Raw genomic sequence first — 27,503 nt, forward strand, 5'->3', positions numbered from 1 at the left:
TTTGTCTCTCTTTCACACTAAGTTAATATGTTTTTGCTTATTTTTATTTTTGTTTTCTTTTTATACAGCGGAAGCTTCCTGCTTATGCCCGTGTCAAACAGGCAAGAGTGCCAAATGCCTATGATAAAACAGCATTGAAGCTTGAGGTCGGTGATATCATAAAAGTAACAAAAATGAATATAAATGGACAGTGGGAAGGAGAACTGAATGGAAAGGTTGGCCATTTCCCATTTACACATGTTGAGTTTGTTGACTCAGAAAACAATGATGGTACTGATGAAAGTTAAGGTGGGTCCTTGAAGAAAACAATGTAAATTTTATGAGAAATGTGTGTATCACACTAGGATGAATAAAGCATACTAGATGGGCTTTTCTAAAATATGCTGTAGTGGAGTTAGGATTCATTATAACCAGATACGCCATTACTGGCAATGAAAGGGCCTGGAAAAAAGTTCATAAAATTTTCTCTGGTTAAAAGGAAATGATAAGTCACATATAGTAATGAAATGCTCTGAAGTGGACACAGCATTCCTAATAGACAGAGAAAATGCAGAATGTTTGTAAATTGGTTGCTGCATATTGCAATCAATCTGCTATTCATTACAGCTACTTTTGAAGTTTGAAAGACAAAATTGGTTTCTATGGTTGTCAGTCTGTGAGCACAAGGAAAACACCGGGGAGAACGTCAGAAAATTTGAGCATTTTCTGTTTTTTGTAAGAATAATATTACACATTCTGTTGTTTTATCTCTTTATGTACAGCTGATAGCAATTGATACATGCAGTCAATATGTGGAGCAGCTATAGCATGATAGCTCTGTAAAGGAGTGGAAAGATAGAAGCAATAAGGTTCATGAATAATTTTATGTATATAATACTAAAGAGGAACTTATGAACTAAGCGTAAGTGATGAACTTTTTTACGCAATTTGATTGAAGTTTGCTGAATGTAGTGAACTGTACTTTGTAAATTGCACCACTGTTTGTTTACTAAAATGTGGCTTTTGTTGTCATACAGAGCTCCACTTGTCTGTTTACGCTGTCTGGATACTGTGAGGATACAATCCTGTTCACATTTCATTTTCAGTATGAAATAATAAAACTGAGTTCTATAACTTCTGTAATTTGTTGGCACATCTGACACGCAATTATGTTCCATTATGCTGCTTGCATTTTATAAAGTGCTGCTTTACTCTAAGAATGTGTACATCTGAACTGCCTCTGAGGATTTTAATAGCCTTACTATATTTTGTCATATAATTATCCACTGTTATAGAAAATATATTCTGCTGTGGTGGTTAACAGTGGAAAATTCAGACTGATATATAGAAGTTTTAAGACACGCTACTTGTTGTAAATGGTTGAAGCAAATCTTTCAGCATATTGAATGTTGTGTGAGATTGTAACTAATTCCACACATCTTGCTGACCTTTGTGTTTTGCTGGGTGTGAGTGACGATAGAATCTGCCAGTTGGACCTTTCTGTTGTGCCCACTTCTGAGTGACATGCCTCATGCACTGTTGTGCCTGTAGGTAATATATCACTATACGTAATTGTCCTGATTATGTTAAACATTGCTGTCTTCCAGTGAAAAAAAGTGGTCCATGAATATTTGTATACAATAAGGGTATCCTTTTTTAAGATAAGTATGTTTCTTGGTTCTAGAATGGTAGGCTTTTGCTTGTGTTTTTGCTGCAGTAATTATACCAGTGTAATTTACGTTAGCAACTGAAAAGAGTATATACACAATTTAGTTTATATATATCAGTTAAACTAGCAATCGTTGTTATTGCCCTTTTTTATGAGATTCATCTACATTCTTCTAAAATTCTCTTGTTGGTTTTAGCGACACTGCAATGACTGCTGATTATATAACACTCAGTATGTTTAGTGACAGTTTGTAAAAATGTCATTGGGTATATTTTCAGATTTTCTAATTTTGAAACTTGGAAGTTTTAATGTCTACATGCAGTTATTTCAGTAGCTAATGAAGAGTTGTACTTGTGCAATGTGTGTTATGAGTTATATTGTCACTAATTGAAGATTTTTCTAATGATTCCTTGAATCACATTTAAAAATATTCAGTTATGTTCAGATCTGCTGTTTTGATTCCCAACTGTCTCATAAACTTTTCCAAGCCATAATTATACAAAAGCTTCTATTCATGAATTTTTTAAAAATACTTTGGATCATAAAATACATTGCACAAAGTTAAAATAAAGAACTCAATTATGGAAACTGTCATACTGAAGGAGGGTCAGAAATCTTATTATGCTACAGTTTGGTCCAAAAATAAAATATTGAATCTGAATGTGATGTAAATTGCTAATGTGATATGTCGGTGGTATTTTCGTTACATTCTGTATGCAGCCCATATAGTTGTTTAGCTAGAAGGTAAATTTAGCCTAGATGTGGATGTAATTGTTTTATGTGGGCAAGTAGTTCTGCAGAGATGATTGTGTGGCAGACTGTATCACAGTGATATTAAATGTGAATCAGCATGCGTGAAAATTTGCTCAGAAATCTGTATTTAATTAGAATGTAAGGCAATCTTCCTCAATTATATCAAATATAAGGTAGTTTTGTCAACAGTTACCTATAGTTCTGTTAATGTACACTGTTCAGCTCTTTGCTCCATGTGGTATGTACATTATGAATCTGAAATAGATTTACCATTTTACATATTTATAACATACTGGATAATGCATATAATTTGTTTGTTATTTATTATGAGGGAATCCATGCACAAAACATTATTTTGCCAGCACTCATATTTGTCAAAACTGCTGGCTGCTATATCAACAAACGTATACAATGTCATATATGACACTCATTCTGTGATCATCAAGAAGAGTCAACTCATTGAATCCCACAAACTTGTGCAAGTACACCCAAAGAATCTGAAACGTGTAGAATTTATTGATTGTTCACATGAAAATCAAGATCTGGAGCTTTTTATTTATATTGATTTATCTAGTGTTCTGTACTGTCAGTGACAGAAGTCATGTGAACATTGTATATACATGAATATGGTACTTCAAAGTACTACCTACAAACACTGAAAGTTAAGAATTTGGGTTGCCTTATATTTCATGTAACTGTGCTGACTGACTTATAGGAAAAATATATTTGATGCAAATTTTTTGATAGGTGTACTTTTCCCATCTACAATCCGTGTATATTTTTTATGTATTTACGGACAACATTCATTACAAGTATGTCAAGTGAACAAATAGGAAACATCATTCTTAAATTATGTAAATTATGAAAGTGACCCAAATTTAGCTCTTTGAAGACTCTTGATGGACACTATTTACATGGCCCCTTGAAGCTTCAGAGCCACAGATTATGCCTGCAAGAAAGAATGCAGTTAACACTTTTGTAAGTGGGTTTCAGAAATGCCAGAAAGATGTGCATTAGTGAACATTGTAACCTGTTTGATCTCTATAGCCCCACACCCCATGCTTCAGTTGTTTACATCTCGGGAATTTCCACCACAAGAAGAGCTAACACCTGGGGATCCAGTTTCTGCTACTAATTATCTTAATAATTGGCATACGGGAAATGAAAAGTTCACTTGTTGAGGTAATACGTATTGTGTTAAGTTTCTGTATGTTACAATGGGTATTATCATAGCAAGGTAACTGTCACATGTGGACTAACCTGAAAATATGTGTGAAATACATGCTCCAGGATGCGTAAGTTAGCAAGAAATAGTAGTATGGTTCTGTTTGTGTATGTGTCACGTGGTACGTTTCTTCTAGTTACTGTCCATTTTCTGCCCAAGTCTTTGTAGCACATATCACTCTAGTTGCTGCAAAATATGCTATAGTTGGAGTCACGAATGATGGCGGTCCAGTTTAGGCTTGTTCTGCGCACCTATGTTGCACATTCTCAGACAGCCAATGAGCGTTCAGTAGTGTTCTGAGCACTCTGTTGTGGATGTTGTATGCAATGTTAGCATTATATGTTATCATAACATGTTATCGGGTGAAGTTTTGTTCCATTTGTTGCGAGTTATCATGGCTGATGGTGGTTGCGAGTGACAAATTCCACACAAGCAAACAAGAGACATAATTTGCAGGACACGTGCTTGCTTCAAGTGCAAAGCCCTTCTGTGCACGTACCACAACTGTCGCTTGCAGTCGGTGACAATGCAGTCCCCATCTCTGTCTTGACCTGTGTGAACCGCCATAGTTTGTGGATCAGACTATAGTAGTAGATGTGATTAATGATTGTTTAATAGAGAAAAATGTGCTAATGGAGTATAAATTTGAAATGCAGCAAGCCACAAGACTATTAGGGAGCTACCCTAAAGGGGGGGGGGGGGGGAGAGAGATCTCAAATACAGCAGTAGAGTGAAATTAATTCACTTACTGCATTAATTAATTAATGTTGGCCTGTTTCAGTCGTCTTGCATTCCTAACCAATAATATGTTTATAGCAATGACTGCCCAATGTAAAACAGTAGGAGGTTTTTGTGTAGCTAGCAGGATATTCTTATTTCCAACATTTTATTAGCTGTGTCTGTACCATTTTATGTATTATTAACAACGATGCATAGTAAGCACTCTGCATCTTTGTTAATAAAAATGTAAATCTGCTGCAATGGAAGTTACAACTGTACGCATCAAAGGCTTTTGTTCAGCCACAAGAAGATGAGATCAAAACTAAGTAATTTTGCTTTGAGCCCACATATAATCATTTGAACAGTGAAGACTGAAAAAGAAGTGGTATTATGCATGAAACTGAAGATGTAAACTGAAAAATAAGTTGTGGATCAGTAAAAAAAAATTGATGTTGGTGTGCAAAAATTCTATTTCATAATTTATTACTCGTTTTTAGTATACTGGATCAGTAGAATGTTAACACTGGAAAATATCCATACAGAAATGCAGTCCAAAATATGTTGGCAATAGATCTTTCTGTAGAACCACATTCTAAATGTTCAGATCATAATCATTACTTGGAATCATAAAATGTCATGGGATTTGACGACAGACGGATAACTTGTATCGGCTGCCATGATGTCACTCAAGATCAGCCACATTTTACGTTGTACATTTGACATCATTTAGGATGGAACGATTGACTTTATCAAAATGGAATTTTGACAAATTACTTTAATTTTATGCTATAAAGCTTGCATTGTAGACATTTTATTTCCATAGAAATATTAGCTGCCCACAAACTCGTGGTAGAAAATGAACATACGACACCTAGGATTAGAGCCATGAGTTTGGACAAAGCAAATGAGTACATATCTCCATTTTCCTAGACAGATGTTTGTCAACTGACAAGAACAAATATGTTTTGTTATCCTGGGACTTAATTTTTAGTTTCTTTTTATTCTTATGGCAAACTGAGAGACCGTAATCATCCACTGTTGTTAAAAAAGTACAATTGAATGCTTTTGTGTTATTGATATATAATAATTAGCTATTCTGCTTGATTAATGATACATTTTAGTTGCCTTCAACCTTTCCAGGGATCAGTATGTTCCTAATAGTCCCTAGTAATATATTTTTTTCACTGCCACCAGCTATTTTGCCAAAGACCTTCCCCCTAGAATCAGATGCCTTAAAATCAGAATTTGTGTATTCCCTAATATGCTGCAGTGATTAAGTTTTGTAATAAGCCACTGATAAATATAAATATGATTTGATACACTGGAGAATGTAAACTAGAAGTTCTATCTTGTATATGATTTTCCCCAACCCCCATTTAGGTCATATGTTGAACTGACGTCTTGTATCTACTTTGTATTTGATAAACACTGTTGAATACAAAGACTTGCAGTTCCCAACGGCTACAAATACGTTTTTGTTTTGCAGTTAATTTATCTGAAATCCTTTTCAGTCACATTAGGCACCTTCCATTGCCCACCACATTAAACATTGTGTGCATGCACGTATATTACTGTATACTTTATGATACTATAAAGAAAGATATAATAAGTGATACCATAAAAATTTGTTTGGGTTAATTCAGAAAACATGTTGGCATGACTGGAAAATTGACTTGCAAAATACACATAGACATTGCAAAACAATTTTATGAAAATGACAGGCTGGCTTCCCAAGGTTGTACATGTAGGATGTTAACTAAGTCAGTAAGTCATTTTCTTATTTTGATGTAAGAAACAATGATGTGTAAAAGGTGTAAGTAAGGTAATACGTGTTCTCTGTGTGTTTACGGGTGTTCTTTCAAGAACATGGGGTTGAAATTTTACACTGCTTTGAATCTGTTAGAGCGCTTATGGATGGCACTGAAGTCTATGATTAAAACTTTGTTGTAGATAGATGTAGCAATTTCATGTGAAAGCAGAAAAAGTGTGTGTGCCAAATTACTATCAGGAACAGAAAAACAAAGGGGAAACCTTGCTGTAACAATACAGTGTGAGAGGTTGATAAAATTGAGACTAATGTGTTATTCAGAAAACAGTTGGCCTGGAGAGAAAATGAATGTGTTGCTAAATGTTGGTTGGGTAAGAGTGTCATGCACATAAAAAAAATTGCACAATAGAGCGAATTGATTAATCCAGAATATGAAATAATGTATGAGGGATGTCTGAAGTGGGAGTATTACTAATATGGAAAGGGAAATGTAGGGGCAAGCAGTCAGGATAAATGGACTCTTAGTGAAAAAGTAAAACAGTAATAATGTTAGTTCATTAACATATTATACATTAACACTGTTGGATGAGTAAAAAAGAAGCAGCAGGTAACTGAAAATAGTTACAAATTGTCAAGTGTTTGAAAAGGGTGAAGTAAGACTCTGGATCAGTTAAAAGTGCATGGTATTGATGTGTATTATGAAGTTGACATGCTGTGAAAACTGTCCATTCTAGATTTATACCAAAGACCATAAGGAATTAAGGAATAAAAAAAGACCTCTTAACAAATAGCCGAAGCACTGTGTCACCTATAGGCACATGCAGAAGAGACTGAAAACTTCACTAGCTTGTAGAAGAAATCTTTTGACAAGTTAGAGAGCACACATGTGTTCATGTGCAACCCCCATGTCCTCCCCACCGCGCGCGCCCACACACACATACACACACACACACACACACACACACACACACACACACACACTCTCTCTCTCTCTCTCTCTCTCTCTCTCTCTCTCTCTCTCTCTCTCTGTATCACATGTTGTGAGAGTATATTGTATATTAAGGGGGGCAAACATGATACTGAGAGAGATCAGCAACCTTTCATGTTTAATACGTTTATTTGGTGTCACGGTTGCACGTAAATTATAAGATTGCCAGTTTGTCTATATGGCCAACTTCAAATCTATAAAATAATGAAGCAACAGCATATAAGAGATCAGTGATAAAAATGAAATAAATAGGGGAAATAGTTAAGTAATATAATATACATGACAGATAGTGGGTGTTATGTTTAGTTCTCTTGTAATGGACTAATTTGTAATGATTATAGATATGATAAATGTACAGTTGATAATTAGCTTTATCTTAGATAACTGTCATACATTTCATTTCTGTCATAGATCACTTTACATACTGTATTTATATGGTTTTTGTAGATCTGAAAGTGTAGACTTAGTATGGTTCTCTTGCAACTGATGTGCAACTGTGTTAACAAACTATTATGTATCAGATACAATAATTGTGTTGAATGACATGTGTACAGTCAGGTTCATGCTGTGCTGATTAACATATTAAAACAGACAAGTTTGACTATTAATAAACAGAACTGCCTGTACATCAGTTTCCGTGAGCCCACAAAGATAATACTTGGTGCTCTAATTTTGCAGGGAAGATGCTTTCAGACATTAATTATAATAGTTAATGAACAGGTAACAAGAGGAAGGAACTTCCGTACACTACCTTTACTCTGTCCAGATAGATGATGATTGTTGACCTAAGAAAATATATCACTGCAAATATTTAATTCAACATATTTCACTGATATTTGCAGTGAATATTTAACATGTTCCTTAGGCCACATTTGTTTCATAGATTAATAGTTTTATACAATTTAAGCTAAAATTACCATTTTTCTTAGATTTTAGAAGATATCAATCACTTCACCTTCTGTTAACCTCTCTATAATGTCCTTTGTTTATTAATCATCAACAATCAGTGTTATTTATTATTTTCTAAATATTGGCATTAAGAAAACATTTTGAGTTTCAGTGTCATCATATCTTGTTACAACATAATTTGCTATTATCAATACATTTTGCAAGCTGGTGGCATTACATATTTTTGTCTCTTAATTGCCTAGACCTTTGGCAATTTCTGCATGTGCCCTATATTTGTCACTGGGAAGTTCCATGTGCAATCCGATTACAATTTTCATCTGCAAGTTGTGTCAGTACCAATATTTGAGATTTGTTTTGATCCTTCGTTCTGTGGTATGAGGATGTGGGTCTTGGAATGGCAGTTAGCACTTTGTCAGCTATATATTTTGAATGAAGTTAATAGATACTATTCTTTTTTCTTTCCACAATGTTGAGTGTGAAACCAAAAAGTATTGAATATAATTATTATTTTGAGGAATAATTGTTACATATATAGTGAAAGATACATTTAGGTATCTTTAGATAATTAGATATCTTTGTTTGATTTACATTTTTGTACATACTTGAACTTTCAAAAACTGGATAACCTTGTTAACACTCTTCTATATTTTGACAAGAGCATCACACCCTATTAACAGCAGTTGTACATGCTCTTACTTTTTTAAAGATGTTATCCTTTTTATTTGTAATGTTATGTCACTACAATAATTGTGACAATATTTATTAATACACAACCATTCAGTGTTGAGGTAATTTACAGAAGTAGTGTTTTTGTGCATGCCACTGCATATGTTTTCACTGTACAGTTAGATGTATATGTGTGTTGCAAGCTGATATATAGAATGCTCTAACTTTCTCATAAAATCTGGAAGAAATTGGTCAGAAAAAGGCAGTGGGCATAATGGTTTTTACATTTTGAAAAGAGATGAAACTATTGTTTGTTTGTGACTGCCAAATGCCTAACTGAAGAACTGAAGAGTGACTCTGTGTGTGTGTGTGTGTGTGTGTGTGTGTGTGTGTGTGTGTGTGAAAAAGGGGGGGGGGAGATGGTAAGTAAATGGTTGGTTTTACTTGCATTTGCCATTAATGCTACTCTACCTGTGAATCAGTGCTCATTTTATCATATACATGATCATTATCCTTCATTGTGAAAAAGAAGCCAATTTATAAATCAGTCATAAGAAAGTGTAAAGATGAAAGGTGTTGTAAAAGAACATTGTTTTGTATTATATGTAAATGACATGCAACTGAAGATTTTAAAGCCTCTGCAGTGGATTAAAATCTGAAGTCAAAGCTGAATAATGAATGTGACATATTATCTGCATTTAGTGCTGGGCAGTTGATGCAAATGATTGTGTAATACAGTTGAAGAAGAAAAAAAGAACCTGTACCAATGCATGATATTAAAAACATTACATCATGTATGTTCATGCTTAAATTTTATTCTGACATGAATCACCATCTCTAAAATCGCCATGTCTAATGACTCATTGCCAATGGGATGTTTTATCCTAATCTTCCTTCAATAAATAAAATTTCTGATGAATGTCCACATGCAAAATTTGCAAGTGACATTGTCACTGAAGAAGGAGTTGAGAGTAGGAAAAAAATGTGATAGTCAAGTGATGCATGTTCTCAGTTAAAATACGAACCTTTTTTGGGATGAGATTATGTTCTACTAACTCAGTGTAGCCCCTGTCTCTTTTTACTGTATCTACCATTGTGCCTCCCTCATGATAAACAACTGTGTTCCACTGCATACACAACTTCTTCAAATTATCCAATGAGCCAAGTCATCTTATGTGCAAAGAGTGAGAATCAAGAACAGTGTGGGTGAGGGAGGGGTGGGGTAGAGGAAGGAATTACTTTCATGTTATGATTCAAGAAGCTATGCTCTTGTCATGTGAGGTATGTCTTTCATTGCATTACTGCAATGACTTTGTATAGTGGACAATAAAAACCGAAGGTGCCTGTTTTTAAGTTAGATGCATTGTTTGTAAGTGCAGTAGTAAGTGCACAAATTTTGTGTATGAAACTTTCCATCATTTTTCTGTGTGACATTGAAACACTTTTTTATGTGCTACCACTACAGTGATTATTTAATCTCTAGATCCCTGTGAAACAAAAAAATTGTTGTAGATTTGTTTCTTGAAAGAAAAGCAATATTGAAGGCAATCACTATATATAGTATTGTTGATACAGATTTTCCTGTATTCTAATCTGTGCCTTATTTCCCAAAACTTGTGGTCATTTCTAGAAGTAGTTTGGTGACAATTTTATGCCTGGTTGCATACCTGTTTTGCATTACAGGTTACTGAGAAATAGAAGTGACTTCTCATGTTGTTCTAGCTCTTATAATGATTGAAATATTCGCAGGCATTCAGCCATGTGCTCTTCCCTTCATACCTGTCCTCTAACCCCTTCCATGGCCTTCTTTTAGTCCTTTCAATGATATGCTGTCTGCCATCCATTCCCCACACCTGCTCACAATTTGGAGGCATTGCGTATGCAGTTTGTACTTGCAGTCATAATCTGTTGGCCTTAAGTGGTCCATTGCCACCTCATCCCTGGGCAACATCACACAGTTGTTGCTCTGTACTGCATTATTGTCTGCCCGTGCAAGCCCATTGACTTTTTTTTCTGCATCTGCTACTTGATGAGGGGGTGCTAAAGAAGTGACTGTTTTATTTTCACAATAACAAAATTCTGGTGCATTTATGTGCAGGTACTGTTGCTCCTTCAATGATTTAAGCATTGGATCATAACTCTTGCTGAGTAGATATGCAATGTCACTTTGATAAGGCTTCCCCATAGCCTGATATCAGTTGCTTCCCTAATGACACTGTCCCACATCCTTGGAGTCATGGGCAAGGCTTTTCTTTCATAATAATTAATGGAGTGCTTGTTCTCCAAGATTGCTCAACCATCACAGATTTATTGGGCTGTCCCAGCTCAGTGTAGTGTTGATGGTGTTCCACGCATCAAATCTCCACATTTCTGCTCACTTGACCAATGTATAACACCACATTTACATGGGATACTGTAAAGTCATGACTTCCATAAGCATGAATTGTCCTTTACACTACCAAGCAGGTCACTTGTCGTGGTCAATGGGTATGACATACATTTGACACCATGTTTCTTTATCATACAGCTGACCTTTGCAGATATATCCTCTGTATAAGAGAGATACACAATATTGAGAAAGGACCATGTACGGAGTGCATCTGAATGATGATCAATTATGGGGACTGGACCTCATAACTGCCAGGAAGAGGTAGAGGGGTAGGTATAAAGGGGAGAGCAGCTCCCTCAACAGCTCGGTACATCAGGAGCACCTGATGGTGACAATGAGATACGTCACCAGAATATTATGCCAGTCAAAAAAATGCTAGTATCTATATGAACACTCATGCAGACATCAGTGAGTGAAGTTTGGGCAGATAAATGAATAAGTTAACAGAGTTGCCATAAATGTTTCTATTGTCCACTTGTGTCTGACAGAGCTATTGCTTCTTTTTAAGCATATGGAAGAAGGCTGTAATGACCACAGGAACATTTCCAGGTAATGTATATTCTTTAAAGAGGACCATGTAAATATTACCAATTTGACACATTTTTTGGTTGCTAGTGATAGCTTTAATACAACCAGGTATGACAATCATTGTACAAGGTACTCAGAATGACCAGCAGACCCTTTTGTGAAATTTCATGGAGTGATTCAAAAGTTCTTATATTAATTGTCATTTATTCATCAACCACTGACCATATACACAGTAAGTGTCTTGATAACTGGTGTACAATTATTGATCTTACATTAAAAATTTCGGGTTGGATTTCATTTTTTGCATAAAAAACTGAAATGTTGTCAAGTTAGTGTTTGGTAGGTGCCAAAGAATCTTAAAGAAGGGCCAGTGAATGACTGATGTATAGACTACTTAATTTGCTACACTGCAGAAGGTTATCCTGTTCTGGAAGAAAAAATTTGGCGAGTTCTGAGTGTACCACTACATTTCCAAAACAAAGTGTGACTGCTTGGCCTGGAAATACATATATCTGCCAACAAAGTAGTAGTTTAGAGAGACACCAGCAGTGAAAAAGGGTGGTAGTGACCATTTTCTAGGATATGTGTAGTGTTCTGTTGTGAGATGTTACCTGTTGTGAGAGAACCTTAGTAAATTTACACATCTCTCACAGCAATGCTATAATACTGCTGTTGTGGTCATCATTTCAAAGATTGGTTTGTTACAGTTATATGCACAAGCCCATCTTGTGCACATCTTGTCATCTCTGTACAACTACTGCATTCTACCTCCACTTGCTTCCTGCTATCAAGCTTTGATCTCTGTTTACATAGTTTACCTCCGAAACTTCCCTCTATTACCAAATTAACTGTCCCTTGATGCCTCTGGATGTGTCAAATCATCATATTCTTTCCTTTCATCCAGTTGTCATAAATTTATTTTCTTCTGAGTTCAGTTCAGTACCTCCTCACTAGTTACTCAGTCATCATCTTGGACAGTTTCCAGCCACTGGCTGGGTCTGTCGGGAACACAAGCCTCTCCATCGTGTTCTGTCTTTCCACCATTCCCCCTCTTCCACCTTCGTCCAGTTCTCTCCTCTTCTCATCACACATTCCTTTACTCCCTTCACCCATCTATCTCTTGGTCTTCCTCTGGGCCTCTTCCCCTCCAGTTGCAGATCAAACATCCTCTTTGGAACTCTTCCCTCATCCATTCTCTTCATGTGTCCATACCACTGCAGTCTTGATTTTTCTATCCTGTCCTGTACTGGTTCCTCCTTTAGTCTTTCCCTCACATACAAATTTCGCAATCTGTCTCGTCTTGTTACACCCAACCTGCTCCTCTGGAACTTCATTTCACTAGCCTGTATTCTACTTTTGTCGCTTTTGTGCATTACCCATGTCTCACTTCCGTATGTCAATATGGGGACAAAGTAGGTTCGGTATATAATTCCCTTGGATTTCTGTGGCACCTCCTTGCTCCAAATAAGCCCCCTAATGCATTTGTAGAACTGCCCTGCTTTTCTGCACCTTTCATTTATTTCCATTGCGTTTCCCCCCTTACTTTCAATCACGCTTCCCAGGTACTTGAAGTTCTCTACCACTTGTAGTTTTTCCCCTCCACAAGTTATATCCACATTTGGCCTATTCTTCTTCCTTGTTGTGACGATTATTTCACTTTTCTTTGCAGAGAAATGCATTCCATATTGTGCTGCCGTTGCCTCCCATGCATCTAACTGCTCTTGCACCTCCTTCACGCAATTTCCCCATAACATCAGGTCATCGGCAAAGAGCACTGCTTTCATTTTATGATCTCCAATTGCATCTGATACTTGCTGTAGGATTTCATCCATAACAATAATAAACAATAAAGGCGAAAGTGCACTTCCCTGTCGCAGCCCATTTTCCAGCTTGAACCATGCAGTACGTTCCCTCCCCACTTTCACACAACTCTCACTTCCCTCATACATTTTTCTGACTTTTCGTGTTATCTCTTCATCTATCCCTTTTGCGTTCAGCACATCCCAGAGCTTGTCCCTACAGATACTGTCATACGCCTTCTCAATATCCAAAAAGGCCATGATTAAGTCCTTCCCGTACTCATAGTGCCTTTCCTGCAGTTGCCTTACCGCAAATATGAGGTCTGTTGTTGATCTTCCCGGTCTGAAACCGTACTGCTCCTCTTGCAGTCTACTTTCAATACTGCTTCTTATTCTCTTCTCCAGCATCTTTTCATAGATTTTTCCACAGTGGCATAGCAGGGTGATTCCTCTGTAGTTCTCACAAATTCTTTTATCCCCTTTCTTGAAGATTGGGACTATAATTCCTTTCTTCCAACCCTCAGGAATTCTGTTCTCTTTCCACACCACCCTCAGCACTCTGTATAGCCACTGGGTTCCTACTTCTCCTGCTGCTCGTATCATATCCACTGTTACTTCGTCCCAACCTGGTGCCTTGCCCCCTTTCATCCTCTTTATGGCTTCTTCCACTTGCTCGGTAACAGTACTTCAACTACTCTCTGGTCTCTATATTGTCCATGTTTCACTTCAACATAAAGTTACTCTAGAAACAAATGCTTTCTGGAAAATACTTCCTAACACATTTATAATCACTGTTAACAAATTTCTGTTTTTCAGAAATGCTTTACTTGCTGTTTCCAGAAAGCATTTTATATTATTTTTCATTCAGCATTTGTCAGTTATTGTACTGGCAAAATAGCAAAACTCATCTACCACTTTTAGTGTTTCATTTCCTAATCTAATTCCCTCAATACCACCTGATTTATGTATAAAACATTATCGGTTTACTTGTTGTGCCAAATCTGGGTAAAATCTTTAGCTTTTGACAAAATCCTTCATTATCTTCATTAGGAACAACATAATGTTGTGGCTGCTGTTGGGGCAATTTATAGCCCGTATACAGCATGTGACTGGTTGGTATACATTAGCGTTATGTCATACTGTAAGAGACTGTGTTCATATCTGCACTGCTAGTGACACTGCTCTCATAGGAACATAAACAGTTAAACACCATCAAGACGTCACTTCCATGCACCATTAAGATTACAACCACTGCACTAGTTGAAGTTGTTCTTGCAGATTCTAATTTGTACTGCTTCTTTAATAACAGAATCCCAGTATATAGAAGCAAGGGACAAATGTTTAGTTTCATTCTTTGTTTATTTGTGAACTGGTACTCAGCAACTGCTGATTTCTCAAGTTCTTGATTTTTAATGTGCCATAGGTTTTCTGCACAGTGATTGTTAATGGTACAGATAGGCTGGTTGATGTAGTTGCTTCCACACTCACGAAGAATGTTATAAATTCCAAGCACCTTGGAACTAAGGCAGTCCTTAACCAGGCACAGCAGACCCTTTAATTTCTTAGGTGATGAGAAAATAGGTCTCCTGCCTCTTGTTCCCAGGACCCTACCTATTTATCTAGGTCTAGCACGACAGAAAGGAAGAAGCACAATAGGTAGATCACCATACAAAGTTTCAGAGACCAGCTTTAAGCGAGAAATCTAGAAATTTACTACAACCCCTATGTATCGCTGTTGCAGGGACTGCGAAGACAAAATATGGAGGATATGCTACAACCCTAATGTTTCCTCCTCATATTTTATCCCTGATAACTTCAGAGAATGTATTATGGTGAACAATGACAAAAGTTTTTCTAAAGTTACAAATGTTATAAATGTGGGATTATCTTTCTTCAGCATATTGTCTAAAGTAAGTCGTAGGGCCAGTACTGCTTCATGTGTTCTGACATTTCTCTAGAACTCGAAGTATTTTCTCAAGGTTGGCTTCTACCATTCTTTTGATGTTTATTCATGGTAGTGTTTTTCATCCAAGACTTATTAAATTGATGGTTTGGTAATATTCAGACCTGTCAGTACGTTACTTTTGTTTTTATTGGGATTATTACATTTTTCATTAAACCTGAAAACTTTTTTCATATATTGTGATTCTACATACAAGGTGGAACATTTTGTCATGGTTCTTCAAGTTTGAGGATATTCAACCTGTGTCATATATTCATATTTTGTAATGTTTTTTTTCCGCCAAGGATTTTAGTAATTCTGAGAGAATGTCATCTATTTCAGCTGTGTTGTTTTGACCTAGGTATTTCAGTGCTCGGCCAAATTGTTGTGCAGTATTGCATTTCCCATCACATTTTCATCCACTTCATTGTCCTTTTTCATATTATTGTCATCAAGGTTATTTCCTTTGTATAACCTTGCTGTATATTCCTTCCACCTTTCAGCCTTCCCTTCTTTTCTTAATACTGACTTGCCATATCACCTCATGATATTCGTACAGCTGCTCCTCTTTACTCCAAAGGTTTCTTTAATATATGTATTTAAGCCATGCATGCTCCTACAGCTTTACATTTTCCCTATAGGCACTGCTGCTTTCCAAGTTTGCACTTTATGTCTGTCTCATTATTTGGGCATCTGTATTACATTTTGTCTCCTCCATTTGCTGCATTTTGCATTTTTTTCCTTTCATCAATTACATTCAGTATCTCATATTATTGAAGGATTTTTAGTGGACATTGTCTTTTTACCAAGCTGTTCCTCTGCTGCCTTCATTATACTATCTCATAAAGCTATACATTCATCTTTTGTGTTGCTTTCCCCTGTTCAGGCAGTAGTTGCCTAAATACTCCTTTCAAACTCTTAACCTCTGGTTCTTTCAACTTATCTATGGCCCATCTCCTTAATTTTTTACCTTTTTGCTATTGTTTCAGTTTTAATATACAATTCATAATAAATTAAGGCCAATGTTTACATCTGCTCGTGGAAATATTTTGCAGTTTGAAATTTGAGTTATATATCTATGTCTCACCAATACATAGTAAATGTGAAACCTTCCAGGTCTCAAAGTCTCTTCCACATACACAACCCTCTTTCAGAATTCTTCACTCAAATGTTATAAGTGATTAAATTTTGCTCTCTGCAAAATTATAGCAGGTGGCATTCCCTTGGAGTCCTTCCTCCCAGTCCATGTTCTACTATTTTTTCTTCACTTTGTTTCTACTGTTGAATTCCATTCCTACAATACAATTAAATTTTTGCCTCTGTTAACATAAATGAATAATATTGTTTATCTCATCATGCATTTTTCAACTCTGTTCACCATGTGCAGGGCTAGAATGAGTGTGGGTGTCTCGGATTTTTGTCTGTTGTGACTATGACAGTCCATTCACTACACTGTTCAGAGTACTTTACCTCCATTCTTATCTTCAGATTCTCTATTACACTTGTTTCATTTTGAGTTGATAATCCTGTACTCATCTGACTAGAGGGCTTGTTCTTCCTTTGACCTCAGTTTACTAATTTTCACCACATCTAACATCAGCCTATCCATTTTCCTTTTAAAGTTCTCTAACATGTGTACTCAATTAAGCGATCTAACATTCCACACTCTGACTTGTATAATGGCAGATTTGTTTTTTTCTGATGACAGCAACCTCCTGCATAGACCCTTCCCATAGATCCGAATGAGGCCCTGTTTTAGCTTGAGAATATTTTTCTCAAGAGGATGCCACCATCTCTAAACCATATAATAGAGCTGCATATCTTCGAGAAATATAAGAGCTGTAGCATCTCCTTGCTTTCAGCTATTCATAATACCAAAATGGCATGGCCATAATGACAAATGGCCAGATCAATCATCCACACTGTTACCCATGCAGCTATTGAAAATGTCCCACTTTAGGAATCATATGACCTCTCCACAGATACCCCTATAATATTGTTAAACGTACAGTACGGTTATCTGCATAAGTGAGGCAAGCAAGCCACTCTACAGCAGTATGGTCCATTTTTCATGGGTGAGATTGCTTTAATGTCATGTTGGACAATACATAGCAATGTTCTACCCATGTTGAAGCTTCTGTTAATAAAATAATTGAGGATAGGTTTGGGATACACCTCTACTTGATCACCCACCATGTGACTCAGACAATTTACTGTAGGATAGTTTTGTTACATATACATACAATAAAAAAACCTAACATTTAATTACCTCTTGTTCAAATTATCATTTCATCCTTTATTAGTTGTCCTTCTGAATAGTAGCATTTTTCCCACTGAATGTGCTGTAGCCTTGTGTTTAGAACCTCTGCTTGCATGGAAATATGTTTTTGTCCATTAACTTGTTACATATTGTCATCAGCATATACTGCAGAGTCCATGCATATAATTTCAATTGGAGTGTGTGAAGCATAAAATTCTTTTTATTTCTGTTGTATGTGTGCTTACAATGATTCTCCTCAAATAATTTTGGTCTGCTGTGTAGGAAAATTATAATTTCATTAATGTATATGGGGGGAACAGTTAGAATTTGCAATTTCCAAAATAATTGGAAGCAACATTCTGTTTGCTGTGCAGTACACATGTATCTGATGATTTTGTTCTGCAGTTTCAGTATTCAAGATACACTATTTGAACTTTCCAGAAAGTTATACAATGACAGATTAAAAATAACTGTGGTATGTCATTTTTCGTGTACTCATGTCAGTAGGATTTTCTAGTATTTGCATTGCAAATGCAAAGCTACTTAGTTTATTTGATAGGATGTCAATATGTGTATTCCAGCTGAGTGCTTGTCCAGATTTAGTTGTAGGAAGTGGATTGTGTCAACTTCTTCCACAAGATGATTGTTATGTTGTATATGAAATTCCATAAGTTTCAAATATTTGATATTGAAGTGTACAATATGTATTTTTTTCAATGTTCAGTTTCAACCCATTTAACTGGAACCAGTTTTATAATGTATCCAGTTAGCTTTCGATGGAGCTTGCAATTTTCTCTGCATCATCATCTTCAATTAAAGCAGAAGTATCATCTGCAAACAGAATTGATGGGAATTTGTATTTACGGGTAAGTCAGTTACGTAGAATAGGAACAAAACTGTCCCCAAAATGGAGCCTTGAGGAACACTTTGTGATACTGTACTCCATTTAGAATAAGAATTCACTGCATTTGAAGTGATATTTACCCTTTGTTGTCTGTTGTAGAAGTATACTGTGAGCCATTTCAGAGCATTGCCCTTAATCCCATATTTGTAGATAAGCAAGGCCTTCATCACATAGTGAAATGCTTTAGTAAGATCACAGAAGATATCTGCAACTTGACTTGTCTGATCCAGTGATTCTCATATCTTTTCAATAAAGTTATTCATTGCATCCAGATTGTTATTGCTGGTTGGAATCCAAATTGCTTGCTAATAATAATATCACTTACTACTATAAAATTTTTGATATGGTTTGCATCTACTTTCTCTAACACTTTTGACAGGACTGGAAGACTAAAAATAGTGCAGTAGTTTCCCATGTCTTCCCTCAACTCTTTCTTGAACAGGGGTCTGACTTTGGCATACTTCAAGATAATAGGAAAGCATCCCAGTTCAAAAGATTGGTTGATTATTTTTGTTAGGAGAGGTGCTATTATGTCACAGACTGCTTTAATCACTTTTGTGGGTATCCCATCTCACCCAGTAGAGTTTTTTTAGTGATAATGTAACATTTTCCACATGCTTTATTTGTGGCTTTTTAAAAAATCTGTGAGATACTTGGCTTCATGTTAGTGCTGAAAGATGGATAAAATAAATAAATAAATAAACTTCTTGGTGGAGTTCAAAGGGATTTACTTTACTCAGATACTCTGCTATGTCAACATCTGACTTTGTCACATTTATGATGAAGTTTAAATGCTGCTCTGATATTTGAGCTGAGTTTACAATTTAAAGCTACCATCTACTTTAATCCTAGAAATTTCATTGCTACTAACTCTACTGCATAACTATAATTTGACAATGAACCACACTGCTTTTGTCTTACTTTTATGTTGTGCGATGAACTTTTCTTTGCCATTTGCTTAGCTGCCTTCACAACCTTTTCAAATATACAGTAGCGGTACAAAGTCTAACATAATCTGTTGTTGTTATATTTCAGTGAATTGTGGAGTTCCCTCTTCCTGGCACTAGAAATTTTTGTACTCCGACTTATCCATTTAAGTTTACTAGTCTTTTGTTACATGTTGTTCTAAGTGGAAAAGTTTTCATTTCAAGAAAGCTACTTAAAAACTTGTCAAAGTTGCTACTGTGTGAAGTACAGCTGTCATAGGACCATTTAACCTTTCTTAATTCATTACTAAATGTATTTGAGTGCTTTTTTTTTTTCATTAAATTCCTTTTCATATGGCTTTTGTTACATAAAATCTCTTTCTTAATTTTTGGTTATTCAGTGAATAATGCAGAATGGTCAGATATTCCCAACTGTAAACAAAGTACAGGTCATTGACTGTGCATTTACACTTGGGTGTTCCAAGTCATTTACTTTGAAGGCTAAGCTTTTTTGTTAAGTCAGTGAATCTGGACACATAATTGCTTTCAACTATGAAATTAATATTGAAGCCAGCAGCTATTACAATCTTTTTCATTTTTTTCTTTGCTGAGATTTTCAAGCAGGCACTGAAATTTCACCAGAAAAGCTTTAATTGTAGCTTTCTATGGTACCGTGTAAATAGAAACTTCTATGACATTTAGTTCTGTCAGTTCAATACAGAATCTTTCAAATCCACAGTATTCATTCAAATGATTAAAATCATTTCATATTTTATATCAGAATGAGTAAGTATGCCAGTGCCTCAATTTGATTTTTTCTCATTTACAAAAGCTGTTTGCTACGTCGAAATTTTCGATTTTATTAAGAATTTTAATATTATCAAATGTAAGCCAATGTTCATTGAGGAAAATGACATTGATATTTTTACATTCAGAAAGAATAATTTGTAATTTGTCAGCTTAATGGCTCTTGTTTGAAAAGCTGGCACTTAGACTAGTTATACTCAAGTGCATTATGTAGGGAAATTCTTTGTCATTTATGGTTTTGACCATACTCTTTCTTGGGTACCATTTTGATATAACTTGTTGTTCCCAACCACTGTTCCTCATCCTCATCTTTTCTTACAAGTTTCCCCTATTATTCAGAATTTTATGTGAATCAGCAAACATTCTACTAAGAATTTTGGATCTTAACCTATTTAAATGGCCAATGTCAACATCGGTTCCCGTCAGATCACCAAAGTTAAGCACTGTAGAGGGGCTGGGCTAGCACTTGGGTGGGTGACCATCCAGTCTGCCAAGTGCTGTTGGTGAGCGGGGTGTACGCAGCCTTTGTGAACCAAACTATTTGATTGTGAAGTAGCGGCTACGATCTCGTAAACTGATATACAGCCAGGAGAACAGTGTGCTGACCACATACCCCTCCATATCCACATCCAGTGACGCTTGTGGGCTGAGGATGACACGGCAGCCAGTCGGTACTGTTGGGCCTTCATGGCCTGTTCGGGCAAAGCTAAAAGTTAACGTATTTAAATGAAGACTGTCTTTATCCAAGCATTTATTGCTTAAGGACTTACTTGGATTTATAAACATAGCTCATAGATCATTATGGTTTTTGTGTAAATCACAGATTGTTCTTTCTATATATCAATCACTGACTGATCTTCTTTTGACAATACCACTTGCCACTATTCTTTTATTTGTGTAATCATTCAGTGATGAAGCAACAGTGGTTATTGGAGCAGTATACTGGAAACTTGTGCTTGATGCCTGTCATGTTTTGCACATTGTTCAGTGAGTGTTGCATCATGAAATTTCATACACAATGAAACTTAAATTTCATAATGTATCCTGTCATTCCAAAAACTCCTGAATTGTTTAGTGATCACAAAGTATAACATAATAAAAAATTATTTGAAATCAGCATATAGACAGTATATGGTGATGACATTAGAAGAGTAATTTTTTGTCATGTATAAGTTTGTGTGTGTGTGGGGGGGGGGGGGGGAGATTTGAAGGTGTTCAATTCAATAATTGGATAAGGTTCATGCTGTGACATAAATTTGTGTTTGTAAGTGACTTATTGATCAGATTTGTTCAGGGAGAATACACTTTTGCTGTAATACAGAATAGGTGCTGATTGTCAGCGAAAGTTACTCATAGCACTTTGTCCAATAGCTTGTTAATATTTACTGAAACATGTGGTATAAAAAAAGAAATCAGATTGTGGCTACAAATAAAATTTAGGTAGTGATGGCCAGAATGAAAACAATGACCGCCTTTCAAACAAATAGCAAACCATATGATGAGAGATTGCATTTGCAACGTTTGGACTGATGAAAACAGAATGTTATATAAAAATAAGATCATCTGGAAGAAGTATGTGCTTTTACAAACTGTTGTTATACTCGAATAATTGAAATACGGAGTTGCTGCACATATGCTTCAACTGCATTTAAGATACACCCAATAGTGAAGATTAAAGAGCAAGTTCGTAAGTAAAGACTCCAGAATACTCTGCCGGGACTGAAAGGGGCCGCTTTCTTTCGCAGATCTCGGAAAGTACTGTTCCCGTAATTGCTCTAGAAAGGAAATTGAATACGTTATTTTTTCCGAGTTTTTTTTAGCGTTACACACAGAGTTGTATTAGCGGAAACGCTGTTAAATTCTAGAGTTGGCGTTAAGAATAGAATCATGCTGAGTAAATGTGAAATGATGCAGAGTAATTTCGTTTGGGGGTAAATAATATTTCATAACAGCCTAAAAGCGCGGTCGGCGCGACGCACGGGCCGGCTGAGAACGGGCCCAAGGGCCGTTGAGTACTGCCATCTACCGCAAACTCAAAAGCTTTCGCAACAACCTGCTGCGAGTCAGTATTTTGCGCCGGCTTGCCTGTGGTGGACGTGGAGCAAGTGAGAACAAAACGAGAAGTCATGGCTACGAAGAAAGGTAATTTTATGTGAATTTCAGTAGTTTGTGGCGCTGTTGCCATACAGCAGATACGAATATGTTAGTTTTCCAGCGATGCTGTAGATTTTTCAGTTTTCATCATACTTGCTTCATCCATAATTCTGATTCGGAAAAAAGTCTTTTCACCGAATAGACGATAGTTCTCGTGAGAAATGATTGATTATACCAAAAGCATTAAGTACACTGGCAATATAGATAGCATGCCAACAAGATAAGCAGTCAAATTGCTGATTAAAATTCTCGATTTTGAACACGTTTGACATTGCGATGTGAAGAGTGACAGCCTGCAAGCAGTCCTTTAGGTTTTCATGAGGTGCCGCTTCTGAAAGAACTTGTGACCATTCGTGCTGCCCTTCTTTGTATACGTTTTCAGTACACACCAACCCCCCCCCCCCTCCCCTCCCCAGGTAGTCCTCGTTGTTGTGGGTCCCATATACTTGAGCAGCATTCTAGGATGGGTTTTACGAGTGGTTTGTAAGCAATATCCTTTGCAGACTGCGTTTACCTAGTATTCTTCCGATGCTTAACCTACGACTAAGTCCACATATTCGTTCCATTTCATATCCCTAAAAGAGTGCCAAACCCAGGTGTTTACATGAGTTGACCGATTCCAGTTGCAACACGTCAGTACAGTAGTCGTGGGATACTACGTTTTTTCGTATTGTGAAGTGCGCGGTTTTACATTTTTCAGTGTTTAAAACAACTTTGAAATCTTACCAAAATCTGACTGAATATTTGTGAAGCTTTTTCAGACAATCCTTCATTATAGATACCGGTAACTATATCATCTGGGAAATTTCTAATGTTACTATAAATATTGTTGGCAAGGTAATTAATATATAACATGAACAGCAATGATCCTAACACACTTCCCTGTGGCACTCCCGAAGTTACTTCATCTGTCGATGACACTCCATCCAAGATAAAATGTTGCGTCCTCTGTACCACAAATTTCGCTTGATACCCCATACAGTCGTACTCTTGATAATAAACGTAGATGTGATAAAGAGACAAATGCTTTTCGGAAATCGGGAAATGCTGCATCTACCTGACTACCTTGATCGAGGGCTTTCAGGACGTCATGGGAGAAAAGTGCAAGTTGCACATGACCGAAGTTTTCGAAATCCATTCTGGTGGGCATACAGGTCATTCTGTTCGAGATATTATATCTGAGCTCAGAATATGCTCTAATATTCTACAACATTCACACAACACAGGATATTAGGCGTTTTGTCGATTACTTCTGGTACACTTCTTGGAGAGGAGTTTTACGCGTGCTTTCTACCAACTATTGAGTAAGCTTTATTGTTTGAGGGTCTGTGGTCGAGTATTGTTAAAAGAGGGCCTTAGTCGTAAATTCGATATAGTACCTGATAGGGTTCCATCAGGTCTTGGAGTTTTGTTCAGTTTTAACGACTTCAGCTGTTTCTCAACACCACTCGCACTAATATCTGTATCTCTCATCATTGCAGTGGTTCGAGAATTAAATTGGGGCAATACCTCCGGATTTTCATTTGTGAAGGAACGTTTGGAAATGCAGTTTCAGATTCTAACACGGCGGATTTGACGTATTTGTCTATTGTGTCAAATACCCTACCTCCATTTCCCATTATCCTATCCAATCGATATATGTTTATATGTTCTCCAAATATCTCACTGCTATGAATTTCAGGTTTTAATCAGCTTCCTGTGCGTAAAACAATGTGTACTCCACATTCAGACACTGGCATTTTGTTGGGATTGCTTCGACACTTAAGTATTTCTTCCCGAAGACTGACCGAAAATATCGGAGGAAACCGAGGGAGGGTTTTTTTTTCGTCAAGTCTCCCTGAAGCACAATGTGCGTAGGCATCGTCTACAAAACATCTATACTAATACACTTTTGTATTGCGTTGTTACTTATTGCTTTTCAGTGTGGTCATCATCCTTCAGACGCCTATCCCACGTGTACACTAAGGCATCAATGCCAGCATCGGTAGTATTTGCATCAAGGTACTGCGACCAAGTCACGTCGTTTTTCTGAACGTTCATGTCAGTGTGACAACACCCAAGTGCTTCTCCAGTGTTTCGCAGAGATCGTAATCACTGGCTGCTCGACCAAACTTTGGTAGTAGCAATTGAAACGGTAGTAACAACCACGCCCTTTCGAACATTACACGTCGTGTAATATTAATAGATGCACCGTTGAAAACGTCTCATGGCGACTTGGGTCCGGTTATTTCATAATGCTTGATGTGAGTAGCCTGTTAGCAGAATGAGACGAGATTAAAACTTTCTTACAGTCGTATCTCTGTATACAATATCACGTGTAAGTAGTCTGAGGCGAAGAATTTTTAATCAGTCAATATTTTCCGAAGATCTTCACACGATATAAGGAAGAACTTGATCCTTCTATGCGCAAATTCTAATAATTAATAATAATAATACTTTTCCCACCAACACTCCATAGGTTACTGTCAACATGACAATTATAAATTAAACGCACACGTACGCATTTTACCCACTAGCGAAATTAATAACTGCAAACAAGTACTCACTTAGTAAATCGAAAGTAACCTCATTATATAAACGAGATCTCAGTAAAGATACTTCGTTTATTCACATTAGAGAACCAGACAAAATTTTGTGGAGTTACAGTCTGTCTGAAAGCAGAACAACGAGCAGCACTCATGGTGGGGAAGTTACCTTTCGTGGAAGAACACTACAGCTGGTGTACAGGATGACTAAGAACCAATTTCTCCCCTAGCAGTGTAGAACAGTGTGCAGAGATTTACACAGATTCTATCCATATGCATTACTTCCGTTTTATTAGTAACTCATAGCTGCATTCAGTGTAACATTAACGCATATTGTGCAAAATAAACACTCTCCGGTCATGTCTGTGCACTGCGTCGCCAGTGATTCATAAGGCGTTCTGTGAAGGGTCCTTATAACTTTGTGAAACACCCTGTAGTTGCCTCTTGTGTCGTAGTGGGGTAGATAGAGTGGGGAATCACCTGCTCGATCATCAGTCTGCAGAGCTGAGGAGGAGGAATGTGCATCAACACAAACCGGCAACCCACCTTCTCTCGCGCTTCTACCGCCACGCATCTCCCCTTTCCACCCTATTATACACTTGGAACATAATTTATCCTTTAATATGGCTATACTGTAGTTAGATGAGTACCCACATTTAATATTTGGTTTAGCCCACAACATTTGACGATGAAAATTAATTTTATACTGTTAGAACAATATTTCTAATAACTGTGAGTTTTCCGTCCCCTCGTCCGCCCCATTAGCTGAATGGTCAGCGTGTTGGAATGCCACGCACGGAGGCTCAAGTTCGATTCATGGCTGGGGTAGAAGGTTTTCTCCCCATAGAGACTGGTTTTTGTGCTGTCATCATCATCATCATCATCATCATCATCCCCATTGTTGACGCGCAAGTCGTCCAATGTGGCGTCTCACTCAATAATACCTGCCCATGGCGGACGAACTTCCCGCCTGGGAACGCCCGGCCACTGGCGTCATACGATCATTTCCATTTACATGGAAGCTATTAGCCCTGGAAAAAGCAATGAACTGGACATTTAATGTGGTTTAACTTATTGCTGGGAAACATTTTCGGTCGAATCTCCGGTTTTAGATTTATTCGAGACTAGAGCACTGCAGCCTTTTTTGTTCGGGTGTCATAATGTGTGAAAGGTGCTAATGCTCATAGTGACGAGGAACAACTGACGTTGTGGCAGTGATACTATGGAATTTGTCTGAATTTTAATATTTTTCGTATACTATTTTTGTCGTCAGTTTCATTCTTTGTGGATGACATCTCCAAGGTGACTGACTCCACGGTGTTTGGAATGCAACTGAATCGCGTCGCTTGGTGCATTCCACGTTTTCCTTCTGGTACCCCGCTGTGGTATCGCCTATTGGAAAGTGAACACCTTTTCCCTCCATTTTTCATTTAACAACCTGGTTATGGATGTCCTGTATCTGTATTACAGGCAAACTTCTCCTGTATTTTAATTTTTGGCCAACTGGAGAATTTATTACCCTGTAGGCTTTAATTTATTGTTTGCCCACATGGTGATTCTACGCTACCATTATTATTATGCACAGCTTCTTTAAAACTTGCTTCTGTTTCATCAGTACGCGCAGTTCATTGTTCTAAATTTCACTAACAAGGAAACATTACCAACTCGACCTCATATTTTAAGGAGTAAAAATTGCAATTGCAAGATCTCAGCCACAGCAGTCGAACCCGCCCGAAAAATTGTACTATAATTCTGATATTACGTGGCTATGACCATGTTAATATACAGCTTTTAAATTTCGCGCGGACCGGTTGTTCGTCACCCGCTCCGCCCCATGGCAGCCATCTAGTACTCGAGCATGAATTGCTGTAAAGCAGAGTGACAACCGGAGCACCCCTATTTGTGGGATGTTGAAGGCGACGGAGGAGAGGTGGACACATCTGCCAAACGTGTTTTGGAATCTTTTTCGAGAACAGATGATGTTATACGCGAAAAATAGGTAAGTATGGCACATAGTCAGTCAGTCCCACGAACAAATACGTTCAGTATTATTTAACAATATTGTCGCATTGATATTCAGCAACAGAAGAATTATTATGAATTATTTTCGATTTGCAATTTACCCATGACAACCAAGTTGAAGAACAGCCCGTCTCCTGCATATGTACTTCAATTAAACATAGTTAGCTTTAAAATCTAAAGAAAACAACACGCAACAGTCGTGTTGACACAGAAATAGCACTCCGCTGCATTTGTAAATCGTTAACATAAAATTTTTCAAAGTAAATAGATCTCTGATATAAGCTAATGGTAAGAAACCGCGCCCTTTGTCATTATGAAAAATGCATGTTACCAGGGTCACAGCAGTATTTCACAAACCTCTTACTCACTGCACTGTACAGACCGGGCGAAGAGGCGCAGTGGTTAGCTTGCTGGACTCGCATTCGGGAAGACGACGGTTCGACCCCGCGTCCGGCCATCCTGATTTAGGTTTTCCGTGATTTCCCTAAATCGCTTCAGGCAAATGCTGGAATGGTTCCTTTGAAAGGGCACGGTCGACTTCGTTCCCCATCCTTCCCTATTCCGATGGGA

The 27,503-nt window shown here is 37.1% G+C and overlaps 2 protein-coding genes across 5 annotated transcripts in view; both read left to right on the top strand.

The window, feature by feature from the left end:
- Positions 1-9,478, top strand: part of LOC124556756 (adapter molecule Crk) — a 34,150-nt gene extending 24,672 nt beyond the window's left edge. For all 3 annotated transcript variants that reach the window (XM_047130755.1, XM_047130756.1, XM_047130757.1), the window contains one exon: positions 69-9,478. In XM_047130755.1, coding sequence (XP_046986711.1) covers positions 69-287 — 219 coding nt within the window. In that variant the 3' untranslated portion in view covers positions 288-9,478. The remainder of the gene's footprint in view (positions 1-68) is intronic.
- Positions 9,479-22,263: 12,785 nt separating this feature from the next.
- LOC124556788 (glucose-6-phosphate 1-dehydrogenase) overlaps positions 22,264-27,503 on the top strand; it is a 300,483-nt gene continuing 295,243 nt past the window's right edge. Inside the window, exon 1 of one of the 2 annotated variants that reach the window (XM_047130797.1) lies at positions 22,264-22,374. In XM_047130797.1, coding sequence (XP_046986753.1) covers positions 22,359-22,374 — 16 coding nt within the window. In that variant the 5' untranslated portion in view covers positions 22,264-22,358. The remainder of the gene's footprint in view (positions 22,375-27,503) is intronic. The other variant, XM_047130796.1, reaches the window with a different exon arrangement.

The sequence above is a fragment of the Schistocerca americana genome, chromosome X (genome assembly GCF_021461395.2).
Source record: "Schistocerca americana isolate TAMUIC-IGC-003095 chromosome X, iqSchAmer2.1, whole genome shotgun sequence".
NCBI lineage: Eukaryota > Metazoa > Arthropoda > Insecta > Orthoptera > Acrididae > Schistocerca > Schistocerca americana.